The 25,962-nt window shown below is 44.6% G+C and overlaps 1 protein-coding gene across 1 annotated transcript in view; it reads right to left on the bottom strand.

The window, feature by feature from the left end:
- Positions 1-25,962, bottom strand: part of CLCN4 (chloride voltage-gated channel 4) — an 80,919-nt gene that overhangs the window by 11,642 nt on the left and 43,315 nt on the right. The window contains exons 7-12 of the mRNA XM_054472156.2: positions 19,359-19,565; positions 19,147-19,227; positions 17,356-17,901; positions 13,337-13,523; positions 11,903-12,301; positions 5,105-5,321 (exon numbers count right to left, since the gene is read on the bottom strand). Of these exons, the coding sequence (XP_054328131.1) occupies positions 5,105-5,321; positions 11,903-12,301; positions 13,337-13,523; positions 17,356-17,901; positions 19,147-19,227; positions 19,359-19,565 (1,637 nt within the window). The remainder of the gene's footprint in view (positions 1-5,104; positions 5,322-11,902; positions 12,302-13,336; positions 13,524-17,355; positions 17,902-19,146; positions 19,228-19,358; positions 19,566-25,962) is intronic.

The following is a 25,962-nucleotide window of genomic DNA, read 5'->3' as shown; positions in this document are numbered from 1 at the left end:
ACAGTATCCAAAACAGTACAGTACTGGTACATAGACCAATGGAACAGAATAGAGATCTCAAAAATAAGACCACATATCTACAACCATCTGATCTTTGACAAAGCTAACAAAACAATCAATGGGGAAAAGACTCCCTATTTAATAAATGATGCTGGGAGGATTGGTTAGCTATATGCAGAAAATTGAAACTGAATCCCTTCCTTATACCTTATACAAAAATTAACTCAAGATAGATTAAAGACTTAAATGTAAAACCCAAAACGATAAAAAGCCTAGAAAAAAAATCTAGGCAATACCATTCAGGACATAGTCACGGGCAAAGATTTCATAATGAAAACCTCAAAAGCAATTGCAACAAAAGCAAAAGTTGACAAATGGGATCTAATTAAACTAAAGAGCTTCTGCACAGCAAAAGAAACTATCATCAGAGTGAACAGACAACCTACAGAATGGGAGAAATTTTGCAATCTATCCATCTGACAGAGGTCTAATATGCAGAATCTACAAGGAACTTAAACAAATTTACAAGAAGAAAACAACCCCATCAAAAAGTGGGCAAAGGACATGAACAGACACTTCTCAAAAGAAGACATTTATATAGCCAACAAACATATGAGAAAAAGCTCCACATCACTATCATTAGAGAAATGCAAATCAAACCCACAATGAGATGCCATCTCACATCAGTCAGAATGGCAATTATTAAAGTCAAGAAACAACAGATGCTGGTGTGGAGCAAGAGTGTGGAGAAACAGGAACGCTTTTACACTGTTGGTGGGAATGTGAATTAGTTCAACTGTTATGGAGGACAGTGTGGCGATTCCCCAAAGACCTAGAACCAGAAATACCATTTGACCCAGCAATCCCATTACTGAGTATATACCCAAAGGAATATAAATCATTCTATTATAAAGATACATGCACACGTATGTTCGCTGCAGCACCATTCACAATAGCAAAGACATGGAACCAACCCAAATGCTCATCAGTGATAGACTGGATAAAGAAAATGTGGCACATATATACCATGGAATACGATGCAGCCATAAAAAGGAATGAGATCATGTCCTTTGCAGGGACATGGATGGAGCTGGAAGCCATTATCCTCAGCAAAATAACACAGGAACAGAAAACCAAACACTGTATGTTTTCACTTATAAGTGGGAGCTGAACAATGAGAACACATGGACACAGGGAGAGGAACAGCACATACTGGGGCCTGTCGTGGGTGTGGGGAGGGAGAGCATCAGGATAAATAGCTAATGCATATGGGGCTACCTACCTAGGTGATGGGTTGGTAGGTGCAGGAAACCACCATGGCACACGTTTACCTATGTAGTAAGACTGCACTTCCTGCACATATATCCCAGAACTTTAAATTAAATTAAACTAAAAAAAAAAAACAAAAAACAAAAAAAAACAGAACAGTCCCCCCGGAGCGCCCGCCTTGGGTAGCACCAGTTAAACTGGATTATGTCCATGTTCTTTAGTAGATAACAAGCTCCTCGGCTTTTTTTTTTTAAACACTTTTTGTGCCCCCTACAGTTCCCAGCTAAAATAGATGCTCAATATAATGTTGATTAAACCAATGTTGCTTTGAAAAAAATAAGACTTGTTAGTGTTTGCAAAGTAATGATAACTATAACACACACACACTCACATACACACACACACACACACACACACACGGAACCCTCCCGTATCTACAAATCCTGGTTTTTGTTTCCTTATCTTCACCCTGGAGACAGTATCAAAAGATCCAGCATTTGCAGTTCTGAAAACCTCCTTTTAAAGCTCTGTGACTGTAATGTCTAAAAGTTAAGTTGATTATAACAGCACTAGGGAAATATGAATTCAGGAGCTGCCTTGGGTTCGTGCATAAATTGTGCCCTGGCCTGCGATGGTAATTACCACAAAAGAAGAAAGCTGAACATCAACCCAGAAGGAGGTAACATCAAATCCAGCAGGCTTCGTTAGTGGCATGAAATGTCCTATTTGATTTAAATCAAGTGTTTGAACTTCCAGCCCCTTTGAGTAGCAGTAGAAGCAAATTCAGCGAATTCTAAATGGCCAGATCTATGACCAAGAACATAATTCAAATTCGAGCAGCTGGGCTCTTCTGTGAAAGCTACCCTGTCCAGGCCCCTGTGGACCACCTAGCAGGGCTTGGGGAAAATCTGACACCATCTACCTTACTCACTTTTCCTTTCTAGAACTTTCATAGGGAAAATCTCACCCACATTCACTCTTAGCAACTGGAGGCTTCCTAGATTGCGGTATTCTGATTCCTGGTCCAGTTTTATGATGCCCCTTGAACCCCAGGCCTGAGAAATGCTGCAGGTGATCCAGGTCAGCGGTGGAGCTCAGGCTCGTGGCCATCCCGAGCAGGGAAGGTACAGGGTGGGCGAGCACATCAAACATGAGAGCTGGCCAGAGACGTGCCTGCCCTGGCAAGAAGCCCAAGGAGATGAAAGGCCCCGCAGACAAGGATCCCTTGCCAGCACTAACGCAGCAGCATCTGTGTTTGTTTAAAAGATGTAGAGCAAGAGACAGTGCGATTTTGCTTTCTTGAACCACATTCGGAGCCAATTTCGGCACCCAGATCTTCACATGCAGACCTCGTGGGGCTCTATGAGGTGTGAGCGGGCATTAAGGGCAGAGTTTCCTGCCTGAGCTGAAATTCCAATGATAATTGACATTGGATTATTGTTTTAAAGGAAAGGAGAAACTCCTACACACTTGAGACAGCACGGGCAATCACAGTGGTATTTATACCAAGAGTACTGGAAACTCAAGTGCATAAATCGACTTCAGTGGTTCTCAAGGTGGGGTCCCCAGACCGGCAGGAGCAGCATCACCTGGGAGCTTGTTAGGAAAGAACATTCTTGGGCCTCACCCTAGACTTCCAGGGATCAGTACCTCTGTGGCAGGGCCCAGAAATCTGGATTTAACCTGGAGGTTTAATCCTCCAGGGTATTTTGATCCACACTCAAGTTTGAAAAACCACTTGAGCTCCTTTAAAATTCATCAGCAGAAATGATCCCTAGCCTTGTCAAACACAAGGACTCATTTATTTTTCCCTATTGATTGCACCTCCCACATGCAAGACACTGCTCTGTCTGTAGTCAGAGCTAAGGAGGATGCTCACTCTGCTGGCCAGGAGTTCTCTGGGTAAATCTGCAAATTGCAGAGCCTGTCCCCCTGTGTGCTTGCTACCAGGACAGCAGGAAGAAAGTGGAATGAATAGGATTGCTCATTTAGCTATACAGGGACATCCAGTCCAAGGTCACTCAACTGCACGACTAGTGACATTTTGGGCCAGATGTTTTGTTGTGGAGCTGTCCTGTTCACTGCGGGATGTTTAGCAGCATCCCTGACCTCTACTCACTAGATGCCAATAGCATCCCTCCCTCCGGTCATGACACCCCAAATTGTCTCCAGACATTGCCCAATGTCTCTGGGAGGTAAAATCATCCCAGTTGAGAACTGCTGTGTTAAACTAGAGTGTGCTGGCTCTGGAAATATAAGCTACATTAGATAGTTGAGCCTCTGGAGTCTATAAAGGCCTAAACTTTATTAGGTACCAATGTCTCCAGAACCCATTCCCCGCCTCCTACTCCCAGCCCATAAAGGAATAAAATGGGCAGATAACCCTAGGTTCCATGCTACTCTGACCAAGCCAACCCCTTCCCTTACACAAGCTTCTGACACCATGGAACTTGGGACACTCAGAGGCCAAGGAATGGCCTTTAAGGAACTGCTCCTCTGGTGCTACTACAGTGGACCCTCGATCGTTGCATTGTTGGTTTCCTGATTTGTGACAACACAAAACAAAAGTGGCAGCAGGGACAATGCCATGGGGCCATCAAATCTCTCCATTCTCCAATCATGTTTGTTTCGAAAACAAAGTTGTTTCAAACAAATTGATATATCAGGAACAATCTGAGCATAATATGAATTTTACCTTTGCTTATGTGTGATTTCATCCATGAGAAGCTCTAGGCAAATGCAGAAAACTGTACCCAGCTGAACCCAGTGGGATCGGCATACACAAAATGCACATGCCCGGCCCCCAAACATCCACAAGCGACCTCAGTTCATGCATGCATGAGGAGCCATGCCCATCCACACCTGCTGTGACCACTTCCCCTTGAGTTCAGGTTCCCCTCCTTCCACCCCTTTCCGGTAATTCATAAGTGGCAGAGCTTGTGAAACCCACCCCACAGCCAACTTCAGGCCTTTTTAAGATGAAGTGACATATTTCTGTTGTATCCCTGTATTTCTTAACCGTTTAACTAATGTGTAACATGGTACTACCACTATTCTTTTTCCAAGACAGGGTCTCATTCTGCTGCCAAGGCTGGAGTGCAGTGGTGCAATCCTAGGCCAATGCAGCCTTGGAAGCCTGGGCTCAAGTGATGCTCCTGTCTCAGCCTCCCAAGTAGCTGGGACTATGGGCACACCTGGCTGATTTTATAAAAATTTATTTGTAGAGATAGGGTCTTGCCACCCAGGCTGGTCTCCAACTCCTGGGCTCAAGTGATCCTCCACCTCAGCCTCCCGAAGTGCTGAGATTATAGGCACGAGCCACTCACTGCACCTGGCTCGGTACTACCATTCTTATTAGGCGTCCACCTCTTTTATGTCACGTATCACTGATGAAGTTTTTGACTGTTGTGTACCTAACCCCATTTTTCCCACAAGTCCTGTGGTTTGCATGGATCACTTTTTGCGTAGTGCTGTGATTTTGAGGACCGCATACATCACGTTATAGCAGAACCTCCTCCCTAAGCCAAGTGTCCCATGGGGTGGTAGAAAAGCAACACCAATCCCTTCTCCTGTGGCTCCGCCCCTTTTTACTCAACCTCCCTCAGCCCAGGCAGCAGTCCAGCCTGGACCGCCCCCTTCCCTGGCTGCACGGCTGCCCAGCCCTCAGTCCCAAGCCCCCTGTACATTTCCTCCTCAACACATTCACCACGGCTTACTGCCATTCTCTGTCAAGGACTGTTCCACCCCGTGGCCCTCCACATCCTTCAGGGCTGAGACCATGTCTCACTCATCTTTTTCTCCCTAGGTCATTCTGGCCACATGTCCGGCTACTCACCCGCTCCGCGTCACCAGGCACTGCCGAAGCCCCAGTTTCCGGAAGATATCTACCACCGTTTCCATCGGGGTGTGGTCTGTGACTGTAAATGGGCTGAGGTTCAGGATGCGCCGCAGCTTTAGGGGATGTGGGCTGTTGGCCGGCAGCTCGGGGGGTTCCTCCGTGAAGTACATGATGGAATTGCTCACAATGCCCTCCTGCCTCTGTCTGGCGTTCTCTAGAATGGGGTGAGCAAGAACAATGAGCCACACAAAAACCCCTTGCTGAGCAACTCCCCACCCCACACTCATACACACCATCTAGAATCCCACAGAAAAGGGGTTTGGAGGATGAACCACACATTCTTAATAAGCGGCTTTAGCCAAACATCTGTGGAATTGGCATCTCTCTGCAGCTAATGCTGTGTGAGGGTCCCCTGCTGTGACCAGATCATTTGTTGCCAAAGTCTGGCAAGATGGGCCTGACCCAGATGGCCCCTTTGGGGACATTCACTGCTTCCCCCCAGACTCCAGGCACCCCAAACAGCCCAGGGCCCTCCACTCTGGCTTTCCTTACGCTCCTTCACCTCATCATGGGCTGGAGTTTGACGTGACAAGAAACTTACTTAGCTGCCCGATGACCTTAATACATTGTTTTTCTTTTTACGAACTAACTTATAACTGGCCCAAATGGCATTATGAATCCTGGGAGGAACAAGAAACCAATACGGCCAGCCCAGGCTCACAGCCCAGAAATGCAGCTCAATCCCAAACGCGACCCTTGGGTCCAAAGAAACAACCCTAGAAAAGCTGCATCCCCCCCCAGCCCTTCGGATCTCCTGTCTTAAAAATGGGCCATTTTGTGGATCTCTCAAAGAAAGATAGTAAAACTGTTATGGTAGCAATTAGCCTATTTCTGTCTATAGAAAAAGCCATGTGAAAGAAAGCTGAAGAAAAGTAGGGTAACAGGAACTCATTAGAAATACAGCTTAACGCGGTGCTAGAAACCCAGGCTATTTTAAGTCACACATGAAATAAATCCATCGGTCTCAAGATATTTCTCCAAGGCGATTTTCCTTCTGTTGGAATTTTAATCTTTCTTTCGGTTCATGGGAAAAGGTTAGGGAAAATGTACAGCAAGGCTTGCTTTAAAATGGATCCTGGTTCCCATAATACATTTCTTGCCTTCTCAAAGACTACTATTCACCTATATTGTTCTTTCAAAAATAAAATTCTAACTGCCTCCTCTAAGGCCATTTAGTGCAATAGAGTACTCTAATGGAAAACTGGCAGCATTTGGGGTCAGGCTGAGTCTGAAAAAGGGTCTCTGTTTAAAAGAGGAACAGAGGGCCTGCTGGGCACATGCCTCCACATTATATGGGTCAGGTTAAATCAAGTTACATCAAATGGGGTATGATTCTGCCACAAATACCAGACGACTTTGATGCACAACATGTTTTCAAACATAGACTGTTCGATATATACTACATACTTCTCTCCTAAACCAAGATGATTCTGTCCTTACCCACTAAGGCAGGGAGGCAACTGGCAACACATACTTATTTGCTCATTTCCATAGACCAGCCGATTCTCTTAAAGTCCCACTAACAGGATTTCCATCAATTTCAACCATTGAGTGAGTGTCAGGATTGGATCAAGTCGCAAACCCCAATCAAGAGTTGATGACATGGATTTGCTGAACCCCTTCTAAAACCAAATACAATTTAATAAAAGGTCGATCCACTTGCTACAATAAAATAAATAACATGCTTATATCTCCTTTGAACCTACTGATTGGGTTAGAAGCCCTGATTTCTAACAGCCACTAGCTCAATGAACTCTTGCTCACCAGTGCACTCCCAGTGCCTGGACAATGCCTAACACACAGTAGACACAAAACAGATATTTGCCAAATGCACATATGAATGAATGGATGAGTAGGTCTACTAAATGTCAGTGTATCTGGTTCTGCCTGCCACATAAAACTGAACCTATCTCACATAGGAGGCATCAGGAAGGAAAGCACACAAGGTATTTACTGCCAAGCAAAAATGTAGGCATCAGCTAGGGTCAGAGCCAGAAGCCTGAGCTATGCACCTTGCTATTCCCACAGTGGCAACTGCTACTCTCCTCAGAAAGGTTCTGCTAGGCCACTTTGGAACTCTATTACAGACTTACAGGAGGCTTCAAACTTTGTGGGTAGAGGTGCTAGGAACAGGCAAAAGCCTGTGAATGGAAGAAGAACCAGCAAGAAAGCTCTTTGCAATTCTCTACTAGGGTGAAACATCTACTCTCAGTTTGGACCAGAAATCATCAGACACCAAAATGCCTGCATGTAAGTTCACAGAGGGCAGAGGCAGTGTGCTGTCATCCCTGGACTCTGAGCTTCTAGGATGGTATCAGCACATGGTGGACACTTAAGAAATATTTCCTGTGTGAAAGGATAAACCAACTAACTCCTCACCCAGGGGATGAGCCAGTGCTACAAGAAAAGAGACCCACATACCCCAGGAACACTTGGGAGTCTGTGTTGAAAAAGAAACCAAAACAATACAACTGAAAATGCATCTTTTTAAAAGACCTAAAAGACAAAAAGGAAATGCACTAAATATCAATCATATCTTCTTTGGTGATAAGAATGTAGGTGGCTTTTTAAATGTTTCCTTTTTCTTCTGATTTCCCCAATATTTGGAGTGTGTATTACTTTCATTTTGAAAAAAATGTAATAAACTTCATTTTTAAATGTTTTAAAAATAGTTAAACTGTTTTTAAAACTGTCTTTAATGTAGGAGGTTTGTCATATATTCTACTAGAATGAGTCTCAGTGGCCACAGCTCTTGAAAAAGAATGTACATTTTAGGCCAGGCACAGTGGCTCATGCCTGTAATCCCAGCACTTTGGGAGGCTGAGGTGGGCGGATCACTTAAGATCAGGAGTTTGAGACCAGCCTGACCAACATGGTGAAACTCCGTCTCTACTAAAAATACAAAAATTAGCCATGCATGGTGGCATGTGCCTGTAGTCCCATCTACTCGGGAGGCTGAGGCAGGAGAATTGCTTGAATCTGGGAGGTGGAGGCTGGGGTGAGCCGAGATGTCGCCACTGCACTCCAGCCTGGGAAACAGAGCAAGACTTAGTCAAAAAAAAAAAAAAGAAGAAGAAGAAGGAATGTATATTTTATGAGCACCTGCTAAGGTTACTCAACATTCCATTTCCTAGAAGCAATATGTTCATATGCCAGATGTAGAGATGGTAAATAATAAAGTATGGGTAAGAGAAATTTCACAAACTATGTGATAGGCCAATAAATTTTTCAAAATTGGAAATAATCACATATTCATTGGGCTATTGAGTGGCTTTAGAGCAATGGTTCTCAACTGGGAGCAATTCTGCCTCCACCCTCAGGGGACATTTGGCAATGTCTAAAGACATTTTTGGTTATCACAATAGGAGAGGGCAAGTGCTCCTGACATCCAGTGGGTGGAGCCCTGGGATGCTGCTCAACACCCAAGAGTGCACAAGACAGCCCCAGCACAGAGAATCATCAAGCCCCAAATGTCAGTGGTGCTGAGGAGGAGTACTCCCACTTGAACTGTGTTTTTAGGGAGGTAATAGTCTATCATCCTGTTAATTAAAAATGCTTAGCCAGGCATGGTGGTGCAAGCCTGTAGTCCTAGCTTCTCCGGAGGCTGAAGCAGGAAGACTGCTTGAGCCCAGGGGGTAGAGGCTGCAGTGAGTTATGATCGCGCCACTGCACTCCAGCCTGGGCCAAAGAGCGAGACCCTGTCTCAAAAAAATTTTTTTAAATGCGTCCATAAGACAGATATAATTAATGAGATAGGTTAAAATGGAAAATTGAAAGCAACCACAGAAGTAGTACAAAGATGATATGATAAAAAAGTAAAGATTATACAAAAGAAAAAGCAGATTATTTTACAAGTTATTGTCTGTCTACTAAAGCATGGAGAAGTCCCTCTATGTGTGTATGTATATATATATATATATATATATAAACATCCCCAACAGAAAGGTGTAGATGACACCACTATTCTCCATGACCTAGTCCAGTAACTAACAGCCCTCCCGGGCAGAAACCTCTTTCTCCCTTGTCTGACAGACCTGACACTTAGCTTTTTGTTCAGTGCTGGATGTAGACCCCTTTCTGCAACTAAGCGTCTTCCACATGCTGGAGAATCATTAGGTTGGTGCAAAAGTTAATTGCGGTTCTTGCCATTGAAAATAACGGCAAAAACCGCAACTACTTTTGTACCAGCCTAATAAATCATCCACCAGACCAAAAAAACCTGAGAGTTTCCTTAACTCTTCCCTGAAACTCTAACTTTCCACCCTTTAATCATCTCTGCGACTCCCCGCTGAGTCCTCTTTGAACCTCTACTTAACTGCAGAACTCAAGACAAGAAGCACCTGAGCCCTGCTAAGTACAGGCGAGTCCTCATATTTGCAGAGCAATGAGAGGTAAAGGCCCATTTGCCAGGAACTTGAGCAACAGTCGCATACGGCCCCGTGTGCTAGTATATGATGGTGAAGAGAGTCACGTTGCCTAGGTGGTGCTAACGAAGTGCTCTCTAACAAAGATAACGCCATGCTTTGGCATTCCAAAACATAACAAAACATTTTCAGCTTCATGTGAGCAGTTGCTACAATTTTTAAACATGATGTGTAAGAAAAATCCTTATTTACCTCACTTACCTTTCTTTTCTGATCCATACTATCTTGGATCTGTCTATAATCTTTGCTCCCAATTCCTCTAGGAAGTGAAATTGGCATGGGATAGTGTCTAGCTAAATGCTGTCATATTTCTATACTCATAAAATGGCACAAGATTCCTCAAATACAGTCACGCACCTGTATTTCTCCACCAGCGTACAGGGGCTCTTCCATTTCCACAGGCCAGAAAAACAGCTTTTCTGATTCCTCAGAGCAAAACACTCCTTCCCTTTGCACAAACCATGTAAATAGCACCTTCTATATTATTATCGGTCTGATTGAAAGCATATAGGTGGTATTTACACCGTGTGGTGCCTCTTCAGACATTCCAAACATAGCTTCGAGAAGAGTACTTGGTTGGTAAGCTTAAATTTCTTCTGTAACTGGTTGATGACAATTACTGCTTCCCACTTGATTACAGTAATGGGTTTCAGCAAAATTAGTAAGCTGCCTCTTAGCAGGTGTGCCTGGAGCTATACAATAGACAATAGATTCTGTGACATTTATTGCCTTAGTTTTTAAATTTCAACCTTTGCTTAAAAGATCCTAGGGAATGAAAAAATTTTTAAAGGCTGCTGATTACAATATTTTTAAACAAACCGAATCCTACTTAAACAACCTTAAAAAACCTCATTATTTACAAGGCAATATTTACACAAAGGCACCTACCTACCCGTTAAGCAACAGGACCTATAATAAGGAGAAGCATCGCTGAACACTTAAGCACAAACTTGCTACGGTGTCTAAAATACAAAATCAATTTTTGCTTTGGGGGAGGTAAAAATGTTTGAGTGTCAAGCTAAAATGGGAGAGGATAGCTTGTCTAAACTTATTGTTATAAAGCCTTTGATGAAGATGCCTTAAAGATATTTTAAAGCTATGTAACACTGGGAAGAGGTTTAAGGGAGGTGCCTTGGAAACAGGAAACAAAGGACAGAGAGAGAAGTAAGCAGTTGCCTGGTGGAAATGTATTAACAGTGGGCCATTCCAACATCAGACCAGGGAAAGTCCCATTGACAAGCTTCAAGAATACTCTGGAAGATATATAGTAAAACTGTCGTGTGCACATGGGAGCCATGCCATGGGCCCTGCTCTACCATGAGATGCTGGAATGTTGTACAGATCACAGAGCAAGGATGGTGAGCGTGCCCGTGGATGTGCTATGCTGGTCCTTGCCCCTGCCACCTTGAGGCCCAGCAGGACTCTACCCCTCCAAGGCTCACAGCTTCTCCTTGCCTGGGGTCCCAGCAACTCACAACCAGACCTCTGGTCCTCAGCCCGCAGCCCTCAGCCCCCTCTGTCTTAGGAATTCTCCTACCTCCTGTTTACCCTTCTGTTGGAGCCATCCCTAGGCTGATGGGGCCCATGGGCTTGCTTCTCTGATCCACCTGTCGTTGGGACACCCTGACCTGGGCATCATTCCATACTCCCCTCCCCCAACTCAACAGCCTGCCCCTCAGTGCAGCTGATTGTCATTCAAACACAAGAGGAAAATAATCTCACGCAATTGGTTCCAGCGATGTCTGCACATTTACCCACAAGGGCCTCTAACTGTGGAATCTGACATCATATCACAAAGTGAAGCAAAAGACTTGTGTGGTGGCAAGGGGTGTCTGGGGCAGAGAACTCGTGATCTCAGCCGGATGGTTGGTACACCTGAAAGTCTCTGAGACAGCTCAGCCCGAGCCACTCCAGGCTGTCGCCTCTCTTCCTTCTCAGCTTTAGCCAACAATTGCTGAAAGGCAGCAGCGGAGCAGGGCCAGGGGGCTGCTTGCAAACATGCAGTCACTTTGCAACCAAGAATGTCTACCCAAGACTTGGGTTTAAAGCCTTTTTCCTTACAGTGTGACGTGGGGACCAGCAATATCGGCCTTAATGGGGAACTTGTGAGGGATGTAGTATCGGGTCCCACCCAAGACCTGCTCAATCAGAATCTGCTTTTGAGCCAGACCCCTGGGTGACCCAGAGACATGTGAAAGCTTGAGAGCCCCTGGCTTAATGCACATCACCTCAAAAATCTTGGATAATGTTAGGGGTACAAAGGATGCCATTCGGCTCTTGGTAAAATGTGAGCTTCCCTCTCTTTACTCACTTATTGCGAGAATTAGTTCCCTCCTCTGGGCAAATCCAATGAGGCGCTCGGAGTCTCTGGAGACCACCACAGGGAAGCCGTTGTAGTCGGTCTCCTTGATGAGCGTCTCCACATCCTCGACGGTCATGCTGTCCTGGGTGAGCACCGACAGTGGCGGCTCTCCCCGCCGGGGCCGCATGACGTCGGTGGCCAGTGTGCGGTGAGTAAACTCGTCCTTCACGTCAAGGAAAGGGTACCCATTTAAGTGGATGTGGGCCTCATAGATGCCTTCTTTCCCAAATGCATCAGCTACCCACTTGCTGGTCACAGCCGCTGCCATCAGGGGCACGATGTACTCCAGACCCCCCGTTAATTCAAACATAATGACCACCAATGACACCGTCATCCTGGTAACTCCACCTGCAACAGAGGGGAGGAGGAAGATGCCAAAGTGCAACCCGGGCAGGTCACGGAAGCATGATTTGGGGAAAATGACAGACAGGCTGTAAATTCCCCTCACACCTGTTCCGAGCAGACTCTCCCACACGCTTCCTACACTGGGCCTCTGGAACCCAGGCTAGGCCCTGTCAAATGTGGCTTTGCATTGGGGAGCCTGAAGTTGCATCTCACTGGGGCCTCTGCTCCAATGAGGGATCCTGGGTTGTCTATTCACCCTGGCCCACATAAGCTTTTTGGTGAGTGGATCCTACATGGGCTCTGCAAGCTTCTGACTAAGCAACCATGGTGCTCTTCAAGAACCCCATAAACAGAATATCACAGAAATTCTTAAGGACTATAGACAGGGGACAGACCCACCTTTGTGCCCCTGAATGATTAGGTGGAGAAGAGCCTTCTGCTAAACCAAGATTTTTATTTGCAGACAGTCCCTGACTTACGATGGTTCAACTTACAATTTTTCAACTTTCCGTGGTACAAAAGCAACGTGCATTCAGTAGAAACCATGCCTCAAGTACACAGGCAACCATCTGTTTCTCACTTCCAGTACAATATTCAATAAATTACAAGAGATATTCAACTTCATTATAAAATAGGCTTTGTGTTAGATGATTGTGCCTAGATGTAGGCAAATGTAAGTGTTCTGAACATGTTTAAGGTAGGCTAAGCTAAGCGACAACGTTTGGTAGGTTAGGTGTATTCAATGCATTTTCAACTTATAATATTTTCAGTTTATGATGCATTTATCAGGATGTTAACCCCATCATAAGTTGAGGGCATCTGTTTGTGTGTGTGTGTGTGTGTGTGTGTGTGTGCACAGTGAGCGAGACATAGCCTTGGTGCGTTAAGCCATTGTGATTTAGGGGTTTACTTGTTATAGCCACACAACCCAGCCTATCCTGAGTAAAGAAAATGTTCAAGTCCATGTCTTCCTTCTTGGCAGTCCTCTAAGCCAGATTAGTTCCCCGGTCCCCGACCCTGCCCCACCCGTGGTCATACCGAGGCAGGCCGCAGCTCCCACCATTGCGTACAGCCCTGGTGTGACACAGTCTGCACCGGGTCTGCACCAGTTCCTGAAGATGATCCAGTCATGGTGATGGTAGGCCAGCTGCTCCACGCCAATTCCCACCATCCTGCCTGCTATCGCGCCCACAGCCATGCTGGGGATGAAAAGGCCCGACGGGATCTTGAGGAGACACAGAGAAAAGCAACATGAGGGAAAAAGACCGAGTCCCCGCTTCACAACCCCCAGGAAACACATTCCCCCTTGACGGGATTGCATTTAGCTTCAGTCTTCAGAGGAGGTGCAACTCTGCAAAATAGGTCAGCTGGGGAAAGGTGGGACAAATGATTTGACCTGCTTAGTCAGTCATATCTACTGCAACTTAGAGAGAACGCAATTTTATACTTTGATTCCCTCTCCTTCAAAAGCTGGCTGGGTTCGCCTGCTGTGGATTAAAGAACGATAAGCCCCACTACAAATAACATTCAAAGTGAGCATCTGTCACTTGAGACACCACTTTCTCTCTCCCCTTGCCATGTCATTCAGAATGGCTTTTAAAATTAAATGTCAAGCCACAGCATGAAAATGGAAAAGAAGGGCCTGCGACTGCTCCCAGGTAAAATAAAGAAGCTGAGTCCATCATTGCAGCCACCCTGGATCTTCCAGAAAGCACTTCAATGGCTCCCTGCCCTCTCTAGTAGGTGGTGGCTGAATACCTGTCACAGAGAGACGAGGGAGGCAATTCCCTCTTCCTAATGAAGTACATTTTCTAATAAGTATTCTGAATATTTTCAAGCCAGGGTAGGGGCAGCAAAGAAATAGAATGTAAACTAAAAGACCTTGGTACCAGCGTGTTCTCTACCCTGCTGGATGAAGATACATTTTAGTTTATCTAATGACCACACATGTACTATAGAACAAGCCTGACTCCCTGTGTTCACTGAAATGACACGTGACCGCTGACCATGGGCAGCAGCTGCAATGATGCTGGCCCCAGGTGGTTACCCATCTGAGGATGGAAGCAGAACTTTAACCTAATTCAAGTGAAGTTTGGATCCTTGGGTGTGATTTCTAGAGTCAGAACATTCCTTAGGAAATCGTTCCTTTCTGAGCTTCCCCTTATTCTACATCATTTATATCCCTGTAACATCAAAGGAGACTTTTCTCAGCAGGCATCATAAAATGTTACCAGCATCTTCCTGAGACATGAAAACAAATCCCTTTGCTAGGAGATGACAGATCAGAGACAGCCAGCTGTTTAATAAGGTCCACCCATCCTTGTTCTTAAGGCCCAAATTCAGGTTTGTATTTGACCACTACGACACACTCAAGTAAACAACTTCTTAGAATTTTTTTCTTTTTTTTTTTTTTTTTTTTTTTGAGACGGAATCTCGCTCTGTCGCCTAGGCCCGTGTGCAGTGGCATGATCTCGGCTCACTGCAGCCTCTGCCTCCTGTGTTCAAGTGATTCTTATGCCTCAGCCTCCTGAGTAGCTGGGACCACAGGCGTGTGTCACCACGCCCAGCTAATTTTTGTATTTTTAGAAGAAATGGGGTTTCACTATATTAGCCAGACTGGTCTTGAACTCCTGACCTCAAGTGATCCACCCACCATGGCCTCCCAAAGTGCTGGGATTACAGGCATGAGCCACCATGCCCGACCATTAGATTTAAAAAAAAAAAAAAAGACAATTCAGACTGGGTGTGATGGCTCACACCTGTAATTCTAACACTTTGGGAGGCCAAGGCAGGCGGATCACTTGAGCCCAGGAGTTCCAGATCAGCCTGGCCAACATGGCGAGACCCGATGTCTACAAAAAATACAAAAATTAGCTGGGCATGGTGGCACGTGTCTGTAGTCCCAGTGGGCTGAGGCAGGAGGACCACTTGAGCCCGGAAGGTCAAGGCTGCAGTGACCCATGATTGTGCCACTGCACTCCAGCCTGGACAACAGAGTGAGACCCTGTCTCCAAAAAAAAAAAAAAAAAAAAAAAAACAATTCAGGCAGGGCAAAATGGTGCATGTGTGTAATCCTAGCACTTTGGGAGGCCAAAGCAGGAGGATCACTGGAGCTCAGGGGTTTGAGACCAGCCTGGGAAACACAGGGAGCTTGGTCTCTATTTTATATTTTTAATAAAAATAAATAAAAGACAATTCATAGAAATGCCACACAGAAAGCAATAGTAATAGAACACAAAAGGGGGCTCTGGGAGGTGGATAATGTTCTGCTTCTGGTCCTGGGTGCTGGTTACACAAGTGTGTGTGTGTGTTTTATGAAACTCCATCAAGCTGTACACTTCTCTATATGAACGATATACTCTAATAAAAGTTTAAGTAAGCAATGATAGCATTATTCATAATAGCCAAAAGGTGGAAACAACACAAATGTCCATCAAAGGATGAGTGGATAAACAAAATGTGGGATCTCCATAGAATGGAATACTATTCAGCCATAAAAATGAAGTAGTGGCACATGCTACTATGTGAATGAACCTTGAAAACATGGCACTAAACGAAAAAAGCCAGTCACCAAAGGTCACATATTATATGATGTCATTTATATGAAGTGTCCAAAATAGGCAAATCTAGAGACAGATTAGTGGTTGCCAGGGGCTGTGGAAGGGAAAAATGGGGAGTGACTGCTAATGGAGATGGGATTTCCGTTTGGGGGATGAAAATGTTCTAAAGCTAAATACAGGTGTTAATTGCCCAGTATTGTGAATGTATGTAATGCCACTGAATTGTATACTTTAAAATGATCATTTATGTTTTATGGATTTTACCTCATTTCAAAAAAAAAAAAAGCTATAATAACAAAATCCCAGGTTCCATAAAAGAAAGCTCTTTAGGAGGGGCTTTTAAAGTATTTTAACATAATGATTTTAACAAATGATTTTAACACAATGAAAGAGGAAACCAGCTGTCTCTTCTCTGGCTTTAGGAACAAGAGTAATGAAGGCATGTGCTGTTGGGTGTGGTGTGGTGGCTCATGCCTATGATCCTAGCACTTTGGGAGGCTGAGGCAGGAGGATCACTGGAGCCTGGGAGTTTGGGACCAGCCAGGGCAACACAGCAAGAGCCTCATCTGTACAAAAAATTTTTAAAAATCACCAAGTATGGTGGTTCATGCCTACGATCCCAGCTACTTGGGAGGCTGAGATGGGAGGATCATTTGAGCCCAGGAGGTTGAGGCTGCAGTGAGCTGTGATCATGCCACTGTATTCCAGCCTGGGAACAAGACGAAAGGAAGGGAAGGGAAGGGGGAAAGGGGGAAGGGGAAAGGGAAAAGGGAAGGGAAGGGGAGGGAAGAGAAGGGAAGGAGGGAGGGAGGGAGGGAGGAGGAAAAGAAAGCATGTGCTCTCATCCACAGCTCTGTTCTTCAAAGAGGATGTGTGCAAAGAGGCCCTGTCATGCCCAGCCCTACCCAGACGGGGAACACACTCACTCTGTGCTCCCGTCATACCAGCGTGGTGCTCACCACAATGTCAGAACTCCAGGTCTGCATCTCTTTCTCCCAGAGCTGTGTGCTCTGCAAGGGCAGCTTTCTGTTTGGGTTCTGTATCCCTCAGACTTAGCACGATGCCTAAGATACAGCTGATACTCAATGCATGCTTACTGAGGCAAACTGAGCCAAACCTGGGCTTTTTCCACCACCTGGCATCACCTGGCCAGCGGCAGGAAACCTGTGGTCACCACCACCTGTTCTGGGAATGTGTGAAGTAGGTTTGATGCCTAGCTCTGTCTCCCATAAGCTGTGGGTCTGATCAAGCCACTTAAGATCTCAGAGCCTTAGTTTCCTCAGTTGTAAAATGGGACTAAAATCTCTATTTCATAAGCTTATTGTTTATTAGAAGTTATTTCCTATTGATTAAAGGAATGTCAAGTGCCTGGCACATGAGAACATTCAAGAAAGGCCAGTTCCCCTTTTTCTCCCACCGCAATTTTACTTTAGAGAGTAGGGTGCTGTCCCCAGAAGGACATGGGTCCCCACCCCACCTTCCTTCCCTTTCACTTACCTTCATGCCAAAGGTAAATATGGTAACGACGATTTTGAAGATCAGTGCCAGGGCCAGCTGCCACATGGCCGTGTAAACACCGACACCAGCCGGCCGGTCTGGAATGTCATCCACAGGCCGAGTCATGTTGGGGTCATTGATGTAGTCACAGAGCTGGGAAGACTCAAGGGCTCCACAGTCATTGAACAGCTCAGAAATGAGCTCGCTGGTGCTCTGGCGTGTGTAGGGATTGGGGTAGGCAATGATGGCAGTGATGGCGGTCACCACAATGACCTCCAGCACCGGGTACTTCCCCAGCCTGGTGGTCTTGCGCCTCCTGCACCAGGCGATGTTGCAGCGGATGAAGAGGGTTCCCCACAAGCCCCCGAAGACCCCAAGCAGGATGAAGGGGAAGAGTTCAGCCATGTACCAGGGCGTGTGATATTCCACATAAAAGAGAACAAGACGGCTATTCCCAAAGGGATTGATGGATCTCAGCGTAAAGGCCGCCACCAGGGCTGCGAAAAATGACCTCCACAAGGTCTTCAGGGGAAAGTAGTAACTGACCTGAGATGAAAAAGTAGAAAATTAAAGACTGGCCGGAGAAAGAGCTGCTCAGAGCCAAGCCCTCTGGTTGGCATGAAAGTCACACTCTAAGTCCAAGAGTGGACACACTCATTCCATGAGCCTGGACTTAATGTGACCAAAACGCATCAGCAAAGATACCTAGAGAAATCTAACTATGTCTAGAAGTGGAATGGACACTCATCAAGGTGGGTTTGGGCTATATTTTTAAGAGAAAAGTATTTAATCATAATTCTGTTCATGGCACAGAGACTCCCCTAGAAGCAAATAAACCTCTGGATTGGATTCTACAGACAACAGAGTAGATCAGGGTTTGGAAAACTCTGGGCTGCAAGTCACTTGCAGCCCAGTGAATGCATTTGTATGGCACATGAGTTAAGAACGGTTTTTACATTTTTAATTGATTGAAAAAGGCGAAAAAATCTTTTGATTTGAAATATTCAAAAGAAGAACAATATTTTGTGACATGTGAAAACCATAAAATTCAAATTTCAGTGGCCATAAGGAAACATCTATGGAAATGCAGACATGCCCATTTGTGTACATATTGTTCACAGCTGCTTTCATGCTATGACGGAAGAGCTGAACAGCTACAACAGAAATTGTATGGTCCACAAAACCAGAAACATTTACTACCTGGCCTTTTACAGAAACGTTTGCCAACCCCTGGAATAACCCATTTGGGTTACCAAAATAAAAAATGCTTAAATAAGTTGGTTACGAGAGGGAGAATACTGTAAATCTTTAAAAAAAAATCACCCTGGCAATTTTTAAAACAATACTTGAAAACAGGAATTTATCGGTGGTGGCCCGGTATTGTGGCTCACGCCTGTAATCCCAGCACTTTGGGAGGCCGAGGCAGGTGGATCACCTGAGGTCAGGAGTTCAAAACCAGCCTGACCAATATGGTGAAACCCCCATCTCTACTAAAAACACAAAAATTAGGCAGGCGTGGTGGTGTGCACCTATAGTCCCAGCTACTCAGGAGGCCGGGACAGGAGAACTGCTTCAACCCAGGAAGCGGACATTGTAGTGAGCCAAGATCGCGCCATTGCACTGCAGCCTGGGTGACAGAGCGAGACTCAGTCTCAAAAAACAAAAACAAAAACAGTGGAAATTGTGGCTCCTTAATTAACTGCCGGAATCTTATCCAATACTTCTTTGATTCTAACCCTCAACGGGCCTTGCTGCTCAAAATCATGAATTCCCTCAGCTGCCCATTCTCACCTCTTCTAGACTGAAAAGCACGCCTCCAATTGGTGCACCAAAGGCAACAGAGACTCCAGCAGCTGCTGCAGCTGAAAGCACCTACAAAACAAATAGTTCTACATAAGCTTCAAGGCCTTCCATGAAAACAAACATGCAAACCTGCAGGTCAGACAGCAGGAGGGGGCTTTGAGAAGAAAGTTTCGCTGCAGATGGAAGCTGAGCTGGCTCACCTCCCGCCTCTTGCCCTCATTCTTGCTGTACTTGGAGAAAAGGCTGCTGAAGAAGTTGCCACAGCAACAAGCCACGTGCACTAGCGGCCCTTCCTTCCCAAGGCTCAGACCGGAGGACACTACCAGCACCAGCGTGACTGTCTTGATTAGCAGGGTCCACTTCCCCAAGTAGCCCCTGATGATAAAGCCGCTCAAAATGGTCTTTATCTGAAACAGAGGATGGAGAACAAGAGGGAATGAACTCCTTCAATCCATGGCTAGGAAAAGAGCTATAATTCCTCTGAGAGACATGTTCAAAGTTTAGATTCACTCAATAGCATGGAACAGAAGCCATTTTCATTTTTGATTTAACGATAATTTTATATTAACTGAAATATTAAAAACTCAATGCATGGTAAATCGTAAGGATTCCTAGAGTACCAAAAGAGGACTGAATAAATCATTAACAAGGTCTCACCTGATTTATGGCATTTTATCCTGTTCACATTACCTTTTGTTATGTTGAGAAGAGACATGTACCTATTGATGTTAACTGTTAACTTTTGACTCTGAAATATATCCTAGATTAAGAGATGGAGAGCTGGCTGACTATGTGACAAGGCAAGGAGAGTGAAGTAGTTAAGAATCTGCTACCCCAGGCTGGACACAGTGGCTCACACCTGTAATCCCAGCACTTTGGGAGGCCGAGGTGGGAGGATCGCTTGAGCCCAGGAGTTCAAAACCAGCCTGGGCAACATAGAGAGACCCCATCTCTGCAAAAAAAAAAAAAAATTAAAATTAGCTTGGCATGATGGCATGCACCTGTAGTCCTAGCTACTTGGGAGGCTGAGGTAGGAGAATCACTTGAGCCTGGAAGGTCAAGGCTGCGGTGAGCCGTGATCGTGCCACTACACTGTAGCCTGGGTGACAGAGCAAGATCCTGTTTCAAAAAAAAAAAGGAATATGCCACCCCAAAATATGCCACTCTGGCAAACTGACTATTTTGGGTTAAAGGCTCTTGAAAAACAGCAGGTGCAAGAAGATCACCTGACCATTCTTTTTCTTTTTCTTTTTTTTTTTTTTTTTTTTTTGAGATGGAGTCTTGCACTGTTGCCCAGGCTGGAGTGCAGTGGTGTGATCTCAGCTCACTGCAAGCTCTGCCTCCTGGGTTCACACCATTCTCCCGCCTCAGCCTCCCGAGTAGCTGGGACTACAGGCACCCGCCATCACGCCTGGCTAATTTTTTGTACTTTTAGTAGAGACGGGGTTTCACTGTGTTAGCCAGGATGGTCTTGATCTCCTGACCTTGTGATCTGCCCGCCTTGGCCTCCCAAAGTGCTGGGATTACAGGCATGAGCCACCGCACCTGGCCCATTTTGTTTCTTAAAAGCTGGAGATGAAATTCCCATGTGAAGGATGCCCTTCCTATACTAGAAGGAAGCATCATTCTTATCATCAAAGACAGGAAGTTGAGGCTGAGGGAAATCTGCACGAACCAACCTTGTTAGACTAACCCTCATCCTCCTGGCCACTTCACCCAGCTAACTCCCCTAGCCCAGGCTCCTCTGCCTCATCACACTTTCATAGATTACTACTCGTCCAATTCAGCACATAAGTATTCAACCCTAACTTCATCTTTGGGTCTTCACTCCTTATGAAGGCTCCCATGTCATGTAAAATTCATTAAATAAACGTGTATGCTTTTCTCCTGTTGATCTGTCTTACATGTCAATTTAATTCACAGGCCCAGCCACAAACCCCTAAAAAGGTGTTTGCCCCTACAAGAGCAAAATGGCAGTTGAACTTTAGGTCAGGGGTTGACAAACTATAGCCTGTGGTCCAAATCTGGCCCACTACCTATGTTTGTATGACCCACGAGCTGAGTGTAGTTTTAACATTTTTAAAAGTAGTATGTAAAAAAAAAAAAAAAAAAAAGATTACTAGCTTTCTGGTGAGAATAGTTGCTCCATCTTGCCCATTGGCCTCCAAGGCCTAATATATTGACTCTCTTTCTTTTATAGGAAAAGTTTGCCAACCCCTGCTGGAGGCGATGTATTAACGAATTTTTACTGTCCAATTCTTTCAACTTTTCTGTATGTTTGAAAACATTCTTAATACAACGGTAGAAAATGAAGAAGACGCTCAATATTCCAATGATATATGTTTGGGGGATGTAAAGATGTTTGAATCCATCATGACACCTTCTCTTCTGTCAAATCCTACCCTCTTTTATTGTAAAGGACTTTGACTATAGGGAGTGTTATCTTGCTCCATTTCCAGACCTGCTGCATTTTATAAATACCAAATAATGGCTTTCTTTCTAAACCTTCACTTGAGTCTTTGCCTAATGCTTTTAGAATTCAACTGGGTGCCTATCTCAGTGATTAACTTCATACACCAAGGGCCTCTCCCCTGCCAAAATGGTATTCTCTTAGATATAGAAGCATCATCAATGATCAAACAACTTTTCTACCTCCAACCACTCCCCCAATTGGCTGAAATGGAGTGAATGTTTACTGCTGGGTTAGCAACTTACAAGTCTGTAATCACAGATTAATTAGACACCAAGTGAATCCGTCAATGAAATCTGTGGTCAACTTCTGGTTTTCATAATGGGACAAGGTTATCTCTTGTCAGTGTTATTTACGTAACTTCAAAACACCTCCTTGTGGGCATTGCTCTGCCAAGTAATCAATTTCTCAAATAGCTACTACAGTTGTTCTCAACCGTGGCACTCATCAGAGTCACCTGGGGAATTAGAAAACACTGCTGACTGGCTCTCACCCCAGAGATTTGACATAATTGGTCTGAGGTGCATCCAGGGTATGAGGATTTTTACAGCCTCCGTAGGTGACTCTAAAATGCAGCGCAGGTGGAGAGCACTGTTGATTCCTGAAAAGAGCAGCACAGAGATTCCTTATTTCTCAATACAGTATTTAAGGGACAGCCCTGAAACACTCTTTGTTCTTTCACCAGGTCCTTCTACTGAGCATCATGTCACCTTGGGCGATTTGGGGAGGGTCATGAGGTGAGCTCATCCAAGAGTGTGTATGTTCCTGAAGGACTCAATGAGCTCCTTCCTACAGAACATGTGCGAGGTCTCCTAGCTATACAGTCACATGGTGTTTCCTGAACTAGCCTTGAACTAGTGGCAGACAAACTAGTGGTGGTTAGACCCGTCCTTAACTAGTGGTAGTTAGCTTAATTGAGCCCGTGCTCTGGGATCTCAGATCCCTTTATTTAAGGGATGTTTTATTACGCCTGCCACAATTCTGCCCTTTTGTGTTGCCTCGAATAAAATTATCTATAATTTTTTGTCAGTTAGTTAATGTGGATTTGGACCCAAGGGTATAGTTTAAAAGCGTAATACCATTTAGAAAATTACAAGCATCTAAATTACCTGAGCCTTTGCCAGCCATGACGTGGTGAATTGAACAATGTAATAGGTATTTTGTAATTCTCTAAAATGATTTTATAAAATTCTCATGATCAAATTAGGGACTAAAGAAGACAAATTCATTCCCAGTAGATGGCAAAATCCAATCACTTGCTTTAATTTGAATTCATAGAGACTGAAGCGAGTAGGGCTTTAATGAGATGTTCTGCAGCGGATTTGTGACTTGGTGGTGTTAACCTGAAAACCAGAACTCTTTCCGATAAATAAATATTTGTAAGAGTGTTTATGTTTTATGTTTTTTAATAAACTGAAACATCAACACAGAATAAGTTCTGAGAGGGTATGATTTCTCATATAGTTGACATGACAGTGATTCTACTGACAAAAGGAAGCAAGTAGAAAGAGGACACCCTTACCCAGTTCTCTCTCAAGTCCCATGTGCAACAAAAGTTGAGTATTCACTCTTTTTTTTTTTTGAGGCAGGGTCTGGCTCTGTCACCCAGGCTGGAGTACAGTGGCACAATCACAGCTCACTGCGGTCTCAATTTCCTGGGCTCAAGTGATCCTCTCACCTCAGTCCCCAGAGTAGCTGGGACTACAGGAGTGCACCACCAATCCTGGCTAATTTTTTTTTTTTTTTTTTTATGAGACACAGTCTTGCTCTGTCACCCAGAATGGAGGGCAATGGTGTGATCTCAGCTCACTGCAACCTCTATCTCTCAGGTTCAAGCGATTCTCGTGCCTCAGCCTCCCAAGTAGCTGGAATTACAGGCACATGCCACCACGCCAGCTAATTTTTGTATTTTTAGTAGAGACGGGGTTTTGCCATGTTGGCCAGGCTGGTCTCAAATTTCTGGCCTCAACTGATCCACCCACCTCAGCCTCCCAAACTGCTGGGATTACAGGCGTGAGCCACCACACTCTGCCACTTATTTTCATTTTTTTGTAGAGATGAGATCTCACTACATTGCCCAGGCTGGTCTTGAACTCCTGGGCTCAAGCAATCTTCCCACCTTGGCCTCTCAAAGTGCTGGGATTACAGGCAAGTATTCATGTTTAAATGTGCTTTATAGAACTTTCATGGAGAGCATTTATTACATAGAAAAAAAAACCTTCTTTAAATTTGCTTCTTTTTTCTTTTTTAGAAACAAGGTCTTGCTCTGTTGTCCGGGCTGGAGTGCAGTGGTGCAATCATAGCTTATTGCAGCCTCGAACTCCTGGCCTCAAGCAATCCTCCCACCTCAGCCTCCTAAGTAGCTGGGATTACAGGCATGAGCCCCCGTACCTGGCCTAAATTTGCATTTTAAAAAATGTTTCCAAAGGAATTTTTCACTCTAAGTAATCAAAATGTTTTAGAAGCAAATGCTAGGGAGGACGAGCAATTTTTAAAATATACAAAAGTGCATCACATTCAAAGTTCATTCTTACACAGTGTGCCTATAGCAGCTTATAACAGATCACCTCAGACAATGATAAACATGTTTTCCAAATAGCTCAGTCAATACCTTTGCTAGAATGAATGAAGAACAGCTTCATGTCTCAACTGAAGTCAGTTTCCATATTTAGTTGGGTGTTGACTGGGAGGAGATTCTTTTTACCCATGAATTATTTATTTACATTTACTTTTTACTCTGCCCCTCTCCTCCAAGAACTGGGAAAAATACTGTATCCTTATGTTAAGAATTTCCAGCTCTACTATAGTAACATGAAGACTTTGCTACTGCTGAGTCAAACCTCCATTTGGTTCCTGAAAGTTCTTTAAAAAGATTGTTATGAACTATTTAGGAAATAGAGAAATGAATCCATCACACACTTATATAGAGTTAAAAGAATATTAATAAAAATGAGTACCCATGTGCCCACTACCAAGTTTAAGAAACAGAAGAGTGGCTACCTCATGTTTGCCTCCCCAGTGGAACCTTCTTCCTTCCCCTCACCACTTCCTACACCATTTCTTCCCCTTTCTCTATAGTTTTAGCACACACGTTTTTTCATTTCAGCTGTTTATAGACATTCTATTAATCATACTTTATCCTTGTAAAACTTGCTTTTTCACTTAACATCACATTTTTAAATTTCATCCATGTCTATGTATCCCTTGTACTTTTGTCACATAAGAAACAGATGCTCAGCTAGGTACAGTGGCTCACGCCTGTAATCCCAGCACTTTGGGAGGCCAAGGTAGGTGAATCACTTAAGCCCAGGAGTTTGAGACCAGTCTGGGCAACATGGCGAAACCCCACCTTTACAAAAAGTACAAAAATTAGCCAGGTATGACGATACACACCTATAGTCTCAGCTACTCAGGAGGCTGAGGCAGGAGGACTGCCTGAAACTGGGAGTTCAAAGCTGCAGTGAGCTGTGATCATGCCACTGCACTCCAGCCTGGGCAACAGAGTGAGACCTTGTCAAAAAAAAAAGAAAAGAAAAGAAACAAATCCTCAACTCAGTATTTTACTCCTTCTGAGTTCAGCTATCACCAATAAAATGCCCAATTTAGATGATGACAAAGTCCAGCCAGCCCTTCAAAGACAGAACTCATATTCGAACTCCCTGTCTATAAGGACACCAGCTGAGCCACACATCTACAGTTCTTGGAAGGGAGAGATGGGACTACCCAGTGTGCCTCTTACTGCTTCTATTTTCCACCAATTCCCCATTGGCCATCTCCTTATTTGCAAAATGCTTGAGTCAGAATTGCCTACTGTTGGGCAGTGGGACCACAAGCTGAGATGTTTTAGACATCAAATAAAATATAGTCAGCTCTGTTATGACACTTGGTTGGAAAATGCAAATTTGCCTCAAGCACTGTGGCTCACACCTGTAATCCTAGCAATTTGGGAGGCCAAGGCGGGAGGATTGCTTGAGCCCAGGATTTCAAGACCAGCCTGGGCAACATGGCAAAACCCTACAAAAAAATACAAAAATTAGTTGGGCATGGTGGCACATGCCTGCAGTCCTAGCTCCACAGGAGGCTGAGGCGGGAGGATCACTTGAGCCCAGGAATTTGAGACCAGCCCGGGCAATAGAGTGAGACCTCGTCTCTATATAAAACAATAATAAAACAAGAAGCTCACGCCTGTAATCCCAACACTTTAGGAGGCCGAGGCGGATGGATCACATGAGGCTAGGCCAACATGGTGAAACCCCGTCTCTACTTAAAAGAAAAAAAAAAAAAAAAATTAGCCAGGCATGGTGGTGCACATCTGCAACCCCAGCTACTTGGGG

The sequence above is a fragment of the Pongo pygmaeus genome, chromosome X (assembly GCF_028885625.2).
Source record: "Pongo pygmaeus isolate AG05252 chromosome X, NHGRI_mPonPyg2-v2.0_pri, whole genome shotgun sequence".
Taxonomy (NCBI): domain Eukaryota; kingdom Metazoa; phylum Chordata; class Mammalia; order Primates; family Hominidae; genus Pongo; species Pongo pygmaeus.
The sequence above is the reverse complement of the archived record's forward strand: the minus strand, read 5'-3'. Positions and strand labels throughout refer to the sequence as shown.